This window comes from Colobus angolensis, unplaced genomic scaffold (assembly GCF_000951035.1).
Source record: "Colobus angolensis palliatus isolate OR3802 unplaced genomic scaffold, Cang.pa_1.0 Scaffold361, whole genome shotgun sequence".
Taxonomy (NCBI): Eukaryota; Metazoa; Chordata; class Mammalia; order Primates; family Cercopithecidae; genus Colobus; species Colobus angolensis.
The window spans coordinates 274529-286360 of NW_012116944.1; the positions used below are offsets into that span (position 1 = coordinate 274529).

General features: G+C 37.1%; 1 protein-coding gene across 1 annotated transcript in view; it reads left to right on the top strand.

Annotated features, from left to right (window-relative positions):
* Nucleotides 1-11832, top strand: part of ANK3 (ankyrin 3, node of Ranvier (ankyrin G)) — a 272063-nt gene that overhangs the window by 251982 nt on the left and 8249 nt on the right. Inside the window, exon 43 of the mRNA XM_011953463.1 lies at nucleotides 5747-5834. Within this exon, the coding sequence (XP_011808853.1) occupies nucleotides 5747-5815 (69 nt within the window). The 3' untranslated portion in view covers nucleotides 5816-5834. The remainder of the gene's footprint in view (nucleotides 1-5746; nucleotides 5835-11832) is intronic.

Below are 11832 nucleotides of genomic sequence, written 5' to 3' on the forward strand. Positions count from 1 at the left end.
CTCTGGGACTAGAACCTAATCCCTAGCCCTCTAGTGAAGTGCGTTTTCCACGATACTATACAACTGGACCTCCATATCGGGGCATTCCACATGCACAAACTCAACCAACCTCGGATCTAAAATTTTCAGAAAATAAAACAATAAACAATAGAAGTAAGAAGCAATGTAGTATAACAATTATTCACTTAGCATTTATATTATATTAGGTATTATAAGTTATCTAGAGGTGATTTAAAGTATATGGGAGACTGTGTGTTGTTTATATGCAAATACTACACCATTTTATATCTGGGACTTGAGCATCGGCAGATTTTTCTATCCGCAGAGGTCCTGGAACCAATCCCTGTGAATACTAAGGAATAAATGTATTTCTCTTCCATAACAAATGAAAAAGGAATACTTTTTGCTAGACTAAATCAGGTGTTTGGCCATTCAGACCTTTTCAGCGGCACAGAAGAGGGCAGCATTGGGCTGTCATTCCTGGGAACCATTTGCTGGGGCTGGAATGCTGGGAATTTGACCTGCCTCATGGATGCTGGCCAAACCTGGACTGAACCAGCATAGTTAACACTGTTTGCCATAGTAAGGCCCCTAGCACTTAGTATCCCAGTTCTGAAAACTATTCTGGCGTTGTTCCATCCCTCCCAGAGCTAGCTCTGGCTGGGAAGTATCTCCCAGAGGAAGCAGTATGTATGCTAAGGATTGGATTGCTGAAAGTCTGGGCAAATCTGTCTTCTTAGAATTCCATTTGTGTAATAAATGAGGTGACAGTGATTTTTCTGTTTACTTTCAAAGTGGATCCATTCTTTTTCTATGAAGTTTTAACTTTTTACATTTAATGTTTTCAAACTCCTATAGAATGAGTCAAGTTAACAAAATCTCCCATTTGTCATGGGACTTAAATGAATGTGCTGATAAAATTTTGATCTCTATATACAATTCGATAATATCACAGTGGTTTCAAATGCTTAGAAGCAATTTAAGTTACCAACCAGTCCTGAGTTTACCTTATTTGCTTAGCAAATCCAGTGACTGCAAAGGTAAAAAACTTTAAACCAACACACAACCAAACTATTGTGAAGTTTCATAAAATTCAAAGAACTAAATTTTTACTATATAGTACAACTGTATTTTTATTTCAATTTTTCAACATTTTTACTGGTTTTCTAAATAAGAGCTTACATATATGTTTCTCCTAAATCAGGCAGTTCAAACGTATGGTAAGTTCTATCCATTCATTCCATTTCCCAGAGGTAGCCACTGTTCACAAGCTTCAGATTGTTTTTACACAGATATACAAATATGTGTGTAAAATATGTAGGTTTCTTAGATAGAAAAATGGATTATACTATTGATATTGCTTAGTACTTGCTTTTTGTAAAATATATCACATCAATCCTATTTTTGGACAATTGAAGTTTTAATGTATACATCAAAGCAGATTGGTACATTTCATATTGTCACTCTTCTATTTTATTCAAAAATTCAAAGAGAAATAGAGGTTATAAAATGTAGTGCTTCTAGCAGGAGTCCAGAGGGAAGTACAGTTAATTTTCATTAAGGCCATCACCAGAGCTGAAAATTTAACACCACACGTGCTATAACTTTCCTTTATAATGGTCACGGGGAAGGGAAGGGAGGTTGCCAGAAATGATGTTGTCAACAAGACCACAGAGATGATTTTGTTTACTTAAAAGTACTAAGTGTTTTCAAGAACTTTAAAAACTCTTTGAGATTACTTTCTCCCATGGAAGAGAGGCCTCAGAGCTCTCTCCTAGGTAACATTTGGTCTTTAATATAGTTGACAGAATTAAAGATGGGTAAATTTTTTAAAAACATATGTTATGACTCCCTACTGTCTTTCCCATCTATTTAATCAACTCCTATCTAATCTATTCCCCTATTCATTTGGGCTTATTATTTATAAGTAGAGTTTTGCTTTTTGTAAGGCTGTTAATCTAAGTCAATATGCTTGTACGTATTCACTATGCTTATACATACGCTTACTTCATAGTTCCTTTCAGAGATTGTCCAGACAATTTGAAAATTAACTGGCATCTTTTCCCACAAAAAGATTCATTCATTACTTGCCCAATAGGATACCATTTTAGCGATTTTCCTGGGTTCCTTAACTGTCTATCACTCAAAGAGGTGGACATTTCCAAAAGTTAGCTCAAAAATATTTGTCATTCATGTTTAAGCTATAAGGAAAACTTTCATTATTTTTTGTTGGCTTTTTTTTGCTGTCTTTATGACTTTACTTTTAAAATAAAATTTCGGGTTTTTTCCAAACATTCGAAACCACCAACCATAGAAAATACAAATAACACTCCTATTAAAAATGTGTTGCAAATTTTAGTGCATTTACATGAGACCTCCACATTTTCCCAGTTTTTCTCCCCTCTCTTCACTGCGCTGATTCAAACTTGTCAAAGCAAGATTGGGGATGCACTAAACAAGATCAAGAAATACCTTGTTTTATTTTCATTCCACCTATATCACAGTGAGGAAAAATAAGTTAAATGTCCCACCCATTGTCATGAACTATGCACCCACAAACTATAAGAACACAAAGTCACTTTGTAATAAGAAAAAAAAAAATGAGAACAAAATTTTTTTAGCAAAACAATAGTGTTCTAGTCTTTCTTCTGCTATTTTGAACCAGAACTGCCTTTCTACTGATTGTGACATATGGCGATCATAGAATGTTCTCACCATTGGCTGGCACTGATGAAATTATCAGAGCCACTATCTTTTCCATTCCAGTAACACAAAGAGTTAGAATCTCCCTTTTCCAGGAAGGCAGCTGTTTTTGTGATTGGCCGTTTTCCCTAAAACAAAACAAAGCCACATCTGTACACTGCCAAGGATCATTATCCATTTCACCTTTTCAGTAAGAAGTTTGACTGACAGATCAGTAGGTCCCTGGAATACTAATCCATCCTTAAGATCTTTATCCTTGTTCTCGCAGACTGTAAGTGGCACATATCTTAAGTTAAACACAAATGAAGGTAATGTATTGCAGATATGGTTCTACTTTTGCTGAGTAGTTTGTCTTATTATACAATCATAGAGCTAGTGGAGAGATACTGTGGAGCCATCTAAATCCACCAAGCTGTCTATGAACAGGAAAATAGGCACCCACCCTGGAGAGTTAAGAATGTATTCTATTTTTAAAACTCAGAGTGAGACCTCTCAGAGTTTCCCCTCCAAAATTAGATAACAAACCAGAAGCCAGATTCTATCTCTGTGTTACTGGAATGTAAAAGATAGTGGCTCTGATAATTTTGTCAATGCCAGCCAATGGTGAGCACATTCTGTGACTGCCATATGTTACAGCCAGTAGAGAGGCAATTCTGACTTTAAATGACAGAATAAAGACTAAAACACTATTGTTTTGTTCTCATTATTTTTTTTTATTACAAAACAACTTTACGTTCTTATAGATTGTGGGTGCATAGATCAGAAGGTATCATCTTAAATTCCCTTGGTATTGATTTTATCTATTTTTTTACCTATAGCAATGAAGATACTTCAGTGTATAAAGTATGTACTGTATCAGACACAGTTATTCTCACTTATTTTAAGAGCTATGAAAGATTCAGTCTTTAAAACAAGATTCTCTCTATACCCTCAACTTTTTTTATAATCTTTCAAAAAATGTATGTATTATCTTTAATGAATGAATTTTTAAATAAACCAGAGTGATAAATATCATGCCCAAACTAAGGTATTATCTCAGTTCAAGTTAGATAAAACTCAAGCCACAAAAATCTCTAGAGATTTGGTAGAACTAATGAAGAAAAAAACAGTGCTCAAAGTGAGACAATCTAATCAGAGCTCTAATCCTTGGCTAAAATTTGTTTCAACATATGAAGCCTTTTGGTTTACAGTGTGTAACTGCATCCTATAATTATGTATTTTCAAATTCTTCCTTCTGGAGTCTGTTGCTAACCATCACTCTTATACATCCTTGAGGTTTAATGTTTGAATGTTGTTGAGTGCTAAATAACTGTCAGTGAAGTCAGCCTTTTTCCCTTGCACTGGAGTAGCAAGTAGAATTTACAACTTCTCTAAAATTCCAGAGCATGTGTGTGGTGTTTGGATTAGTGTGATTTCTCCATCTAGTATGTTGCTAATCTTTATGCCACATCCTTTAGGGAGAGGAAGCAAAAAACATTCCTGGTGAATCTGTCACAGAAGAACAATTTACTGATGAAGAAGGCAACCTCATCACCAGAAAAGTAATCATCATTGAGATTTCATGCTTCTCTTGGAATTTAGATTTTCTGCATTAAAAACTCTGCTACTTTTGTGCTGTAGTGTCACCTCCTGAAACAGAAAAATCTCTACTTTTCACCATTACTTCCTACAGATCACTCGGAAAGTATTAAGACGAATTATTATCCCACAAGAGAGAAAACATGATGATGTGGTAATGGAGAGGGATTGCCAAAGAGAATGTAGAGGACAAAAGCTTTGTGCGCTCCCTAGAAATTGCTGCTAACAGGCTGGCATCTGCAGTGTGGCAGCTTGAAGTGTTTGCTGCTTTTGACATCTTATGCATTTGATCAGAGTCAAAGAAAAATACTTTTCTTCCTAACATTCTTTGTTGCATACTTTTTTTTTTTTTTACTGTCTTCAGAATTTTCACAGAGATAAGATCATTTATAGGGGACAGAATGTGCCAGTTTGAGGGAGAAAGAAGATAAAACCTTTCACCACCAAACCTCAGAGCAGTGCCTCAGCCCCACCCAGGGCTTGGCCTTCAGCTGAGTGTCTGTTGGGACATGGGTGGAGAGCACTCCAAAAGCACAGGCTTTAAAAGTTAGAATGGCAAAAGGCTCAGTTCAAGATCTGCACATCAGATCCACACATTTTCTCTTTCCAGCACGTTCTGTGGGAAATCTGAATTCCCCCGTCTTAATCTGAGGAGGGGGTTCCCCTCTTTGGGTTTATAACAGCCCATTTCCAATGTGCCAGTTAAAGAATCCCTCCAATCAACCCCTTTCTCTCAGAGAAAACATCTCTGGTTATTTTTCACTTGTTTCTCGGATCTCTACCCTTTTCAATTTAAAAATAGAAACTTCAATAGACTATGTTTACATTAGAAAAAGTAAACTGAAAATTTATCAGAAGTACAAATCAGAAAATTGAAAAGGCTTCATTTGTTTGTTGTTAAAAATAGGGTAAAAACTGAGTATTTGTGCCACAGCCTTGCTCTCGGGAAGCTGTATTCCTGAGAATACAGTGAAGAGAGAGGATTTGTTTATAGAAAATAGATGCTTCCTTGGTCTGACAGTAAGAGGAAGTCATTGGCAATTCCACTAAAAAATAGTCCCTCATATCAACAGCAGTTCCATGGATTAGTACTTAACTAAGAAGTTTGAGTCTCATTGCAACAGATTGCTTACAATTCTGCCGCCTTGTGAGCTGTGGTGATGATTTCTTTTAGCCTACTATAGGAAATGGACAGGCTGCTCATTATTTTGATTTATCACTAACCTACTGAATTATTGTCAAGTACAATTATGTTGTATTCATTTTGACAGTGCTCTCTAGCTTGCCTTGATGATGCTAAACTGTGTGGTTAAGCTAAAGATTGTATGTATTTTTGGACATGAAGTGACAAAGTGCTTTAAACTGTTTCACTTGTCCTAATCCAGCCTCCAAGGATCAGAATGGGACTGCTTTATAACTAAAACTCTTTTACTATGAAATCTTAATATGTACATTCCTTTTAAAGCAGGGAGAAGGTTTTAAGGTGAAGACGAAGAAAGAAATCCGGCACGTGGAAAAGAAGAGCCACTCGTAACAGCGAACGGTCAGTCAAGGTGAGGTGTGTTCATATCAACAACAGTAGGACTTAAATTCCTGTGAAACTTACAAATTTCACTAAATAAGTGATTCAGGTTTTTCCCCGTCCTTTCCTTTTCACTGAATTCCAGCTTTGAAAATCAAATACAAAGTTGTTCAAGTTCTGTTTATGTTTGCATATATATACACAATGAAACTTGACTTCGGTTTCACAGTCCATTAACTTTCTCCTCATAAATTAGGCAGAAATTTTATTGTAAATTATGTTTTCAGGAGCAAATATAAATAGTGATAAGAGTAAAGGCTCACTATGAAATACAATAGCCTTATACAGTCTAACAGGAAGACTATTTGGCAACAAATAATTCTTACAGTTACCCTCTGAGAGTTTCATTGATCCAGCCTTTCACCATTTTAGCAGAACAGCATCTGAGGATATCATTTTGGTTGAAATAAAGTGAGTTTCCAAGTCTAAATTAAATGACATATCTATCTGATGTTTTATGTAAACAAAAGGAAAAAATAGGAGGTTAATGGCACTGTTGTTTATTTTTTAAGTTAAATGTTTAGTAAGTGAGCTTTGTTTACATTTGCCTGGACTTTTCTTTATAGATCACATTATTTTCCTTTTACATTGTCCTATTTATTTCTACTTAGCTACAATTAGAAAGGCCATTTGGGGTGAAAAAGAAAGTCCTGTATAGTTTGTAAGGTAAAGCAAAATCATTTCTTTAGTTCACCTCCAGTCCTCTTAGACCCACAGGTTAAAGTAGTAAGAAAGAGCAAACAGATTCTAGTTTTCATTTTCATGCATCTGCTGTTCTCTACTTGCCAGAATACTGGTATGCAGAGTGCTGAGGGAAGTAGCTGGGAAGTAACCTAGTTTCACTGCCTGTAATTTTATATGTGAGCTAACTAAGGTCCAGATAAGTTCTCAATTCTCCCTCCCCACCCCCTAGCCTTATCATTTGTTTATTCATTATAACATTTACTTCATTTCTTTGAGACTTTCTCACATGACCGTTTAATGGCAGTGAGAAAACCACTAAGAACTGCAGTGCATTCTGGAAAGAATGTTTACTACACATCCTCTTCCCAGTGTTTTATGTGTGCTTTTCAGACAATCCTCACAGCCAGCCCTCTTGGATAAGGCCTTCGTCATCCCCGTTTGATAGATGAGGAAACAGGCCCAAAGTGGTTACATAAACTGCCCAAAGCTCATAAAAGTAAAAAGTGGAAGAACTAGGATACAAACCCAAACAAGCTGCCTCCAGTGTCCACTTGTTTGCCAGAGACTTAACCTGGGTCAGAGATGACGGGGAAGGTTTCCTTGAGAATGATGTTTGAGCTGAATTTTAAAGAATGAGTAGGAGTCAGTCATCTCTGTAAGGCTTCTGGGCTGTACCCAAAAGGCAGTGGGAAAGCACGAAGGGATTTTAGGCAAGAGTGAGGTAGGATCCAGTTTATGTTCTGCATCACTCGCTCTAAATGCCGAGTAATTAATGAATTGGAAGGGGCACTGGTAGATGAACGGAAAACCTGTTGAGAGACTATTGCAGAAGCTAGCTTGGCAATGAGGATGGCTAAATCAAAAAATATCAACACAACTTGGTTTTTATTGGATAAGAAGGATCCAAGATGAAAAAATGAAGGACGACATCAATGTAGCGGTATCTAGAATGAACCCACTCCTGTGCATGCCCTACTGCTGAACCTGGTGAAAGGCCTCTCTATAGCAGATCCGCAAAATACTAAGCATGAGTTTATTATCTTGAATTCATCCATTCATGCAATTCTAAGTGAAAAATGAAACGAAAGTAGAAAAAAATTCAGTCAACTGTAGTATGCCCCTAAAGTTTAGCCGCTTGTTCAATCATATTCTCAGGCTCCAAGTGGGAAAGACCCAAAAAGGCTACCTACACCAGCTGAGCCATTTTCTGCAATGACATATTCCTAATATCTGTGAATAAATGACACAAAAAATATGACAGTGCTATGCTGCCAGGGTCCTTTAGACTGTGTTCATTTAAAAAGAGCTTGCTCACTAAATATAAAGGAGGTTTTAAATTTTTAAATAATCATCCTGTAAAGAAGTTGTCAGACTCACTTGCTGCACCACTCAAAGGAGAGAGAACGTTGGGTAGATTCATATGAATGTGAAAATAACTTCAGCTAAAGCAAACAATGTGTCAGACTGAAAGAACAGTGACTTGACATGCCTAATTTTACTTTCCAGGTAGTGTTTACCTTCCATAAGTGAACTTAGGGAATGAGTCCAAGAATACTGCCTGGAATTCCAGGAGGCTGAATATATGTGCTCCAGAAAAATCGACTTGCAACTATAGCGAGAGGTTTTATAGTCATGCTGGCTGCCTCTTTAAAAAAAAAAAACAACAAAATAACTAAGCAAGTAAAATGCTGCCAAATATGACTGTGTCTTAGATGGTAACATCAAAATTTGTATGTCCCATTGTAGATCCAGTTGAATTTTGAGCTATCTGAACTCTGTACCTGCTTTTCTTTAATATTGAGTCATAACCATATAGTGATTTATAGTTTACAAAGTACATTTACATTTTTATCTTATTTAATCCTTACGGCAAGTCAGGCCATTTTGCTTGTGACCTTTTACAGATGAGGATATTAAGGCTCAGACAGGTCAAATGATGTTTCTGCCTTCACACAGTTTATGACTGGTAGAGCTAAGACTTGAAGTCAAGATTATTAACGTTCTTTCTATTATATTAAGCTCTCTCTCTAAAAGTATTTACAAAGAATAATAATAGTCATCTTCTGTGAAATGATTACTATATGGCAGGCACTAGGTAAATAATTATATATTACCTTAGGAAATCCCCAAAACAATGCTATAAGGTAAATACAACTATCCCCCAATCCCTTTTTTAAAAAAATGGGGAAACTGAGGTTTAGAAAACTTAAATGATTTACTCAAGGTACTACAGCTAGGGAGCAAAAGAATAAAATTGGAACTTATCTAGAACATAGATCTTAACTACTACTTATATTAATAAATAGTATTTGATCATTAGAGACCCAAAAGCAAATTCTGAATCAAATGCAGGTTCAAGAGCAACCCATCGTAAATTTCTTCTTACTCTAAAAAAAATGAGTCCTTTCACTGTGTATTCTTTTTTCTTAACAAAGCAAGACTTCATTTCTAAATCTCTAGAGTTTTACTTCAAATACCAAAAACGGGGGCTGATTAGAGAGGTCATAGCAAGGGAAGATCCCCAGATAAAAGGTCATTTAAGCCATGACAAAGACTTCCATGACACATACTGTGTTCTAAACCTCTTCTAGGAAAATGCTCAAGTTCTCACAGCCATGTGTAAGCCAAGAGTGGCAAGAGTGCTGACGCTTGTCAAGGAAGCCCTTTATCTGAGGCCAAAAAGTTAACAATATTTGGCCATCTGCCTGGCTTAAAGTGGAAGGACTAGATTTACAATAGTGAATAAATGCTCCATGGTCCCTGTCTTTCTGGATCTCCCAGTTGTAAATGGGAAAAAGAAATGGTACAAATGTTTAAACACTGAAAATACAAAGCCCAGGATCCAATGAAAGAATGTGAGAATGTACTTAGACTTGGGGGCTAGGGAAGGTCTCTCTAAAATCGTGACATTTAAGACCTCATGGGTGGCACCAATTATGAAAATAATGGAGAAGAAGAGGACCCCAAGCAAAGAGTACAACATGTGTAAGGACCCTGAGGTGGGAAATAGGCCTAACATATTTGATTATGCACTGATCTTTCATTTCTTCAAATATGTAAGACTGGTGTGTGATCTTTCATTTCTTCAAATATGTTAGGTGAGCTGGTGGTAGGTAAGATAGGCACAAGAAAACATTAAAAAAAAAAAAAAAGAAAGAAAGGCCACACCATCATTCAGAGCCCTGTAGGCCAGAGGAAAGGATTTAGATTTCATTCTAAAGGCAATTTAAGTTCCTTTTAGATGCTGGATGTTAGACTTTTGTCAGATGCATAGTTAGCAAATATTTTCTTCCATTATGTAGGTTGTCTCTTTATTCTGTTGATAGTTTCTTTTGCTGTGCAGAAGCTCCTTAATTAGGTCCAGTTTGTCAATTTTTGCTTTTTACAAGCAAAAAACAACCCACTCCATTAAAAAGTAAGCAAAGAAAATGAAAAGACACTTTTTGTTTTTTCTTTTATTTTTGAGACAGTCTCACTTGTTGCCCAGGCTGGAGTGCAGTAGCACAATCTCGGCTCACTGCAACCTCTGCTTCCCAGGTTCAAGCGATTCTTGTGCCTCAGCCTTCTGTGTAACTGGGATTACAGGCAGATGCTACTATGCCAAGCTAATTTTTGTATTTTTCATAGAGACGGGGTTTCACCATGTTGGCCAGGGTGGTCTCAAACTCCTGAACTCAAGTGATCCACTCACCTTGGCCTCCCAATGTGCTGGAATTACAGGTGTGAGCCACGGTGCCCAGCCATGCACAGACACTTTTCAAAAGAAGACATGCATGCAGCCAACAAGCATATGAATAAAACGTTAACATCAGTGATCATTAGAGAATTGCACATTAAAACCACAATGAGATACCATGTCACACCAGTCAGAATGGCTATTATTAAAAACTCAAAAAATAACAGGTGCTGGCAAGGTTGTGGAGAAAAGGAAACATTTTTACACTGTTGGTGGGAGTGTAAATTAGTTCAACCATTGTGGAAAGCAGTGTGGCAATTCCTCAAAGAGCTAAAAACAGAACTACCATTTGATCCAGCAATCCCATTACTGGGTGTATATACCCAAAGGAATATAAACTGTGCTATCACAAAGACACATGCACACATATGTTCACTGCAGCACTATTCACAATAGCAAAGACATGGAATCAACCTAAATGCCCATCAGTAGTAGACTGGATAAAGAAAATGTGGTACACACACATACACCACGGAATACTATGCAGCTATAAAAAAAAAAGAGTGAGATAATGTCCTTTGCAGGAACATGGATAGAGCTAGAGACCATTATCCTTAGCAAACTCACCAAAATTGCTAACCTGGTTAGCCGGCTAACCAGGAACAGAAAACCAAATACTGTATGTTCTCATTTCGTGGAAGTTAAATGATGAGAACACATGGACACAAAAAGGGAAACAACAGACACTGGGGTCTACTTGACGGTGAGAGGAGAGAGGAGAGGAAAAATTAGCTGTTGGGTACTAGGCTTAGTACCTGGGTTACAAAATAATCTGTAACAAACCTGCACATGTACCCTTGAATTTAAAATAATTTTGTCTGTGTGTATATGTGCATAAAAGAATTCGAAGGCTCTGAAGGATTTTAAGCAAGGACCTAACTTGGTCTTTTTTCCCTCTTTAAAAAAAAAAAAAATTAAGAGCACAGACTATGTAGAGAATGGATAGGGGGACAAGAATAAAATGAAGGTAACCAATTAGGAAGTTACTGCTTCAGTTCAACTAAGCTATAATGGTAGCTTCAGCTGGGAAGACTGACAGCACTTGATAGATTAGTGTGGTGGGCAGAGTGGAGAAGAACCATTGAGTCAAAAATGACTCCTAGATTTCTGGTGTAAGCAACTAGATGATAGAGAAAGAAGCAGTAGTGGAAGAGGAATGAGTTTTAAGAAGAGTGGCAGGCATTCAGGCTTGGACTTGAGTTTGAAATGCTATGAGACATCCAAGTATTTATGTTACATACACAAGTCCAAAGCTCTGAGGAAAAGTTGGGGCTGTGCATATCAAAATGTGGGAATCATCACAAAAGACCTGGGTATTGAACACCAGTGAATGGATGTGATTACCTAGGGAGAAAGCTGAAGTAAGCCAAGAAGGGGCTCAAAAGTTGAGTCCTCAAAAGCAGTATTTCAGAGTTTAAAAAAATTTCCTCAGCTAGATGCAGTGGCTCACACCTGTAATCTCAGCACTTTAGGAGGCCAAGGCGGGTGGATCACAAGGTCAGGAGATCGAGACCATCCTGGCTAACACGGTGAAATCCCATCTCTACTA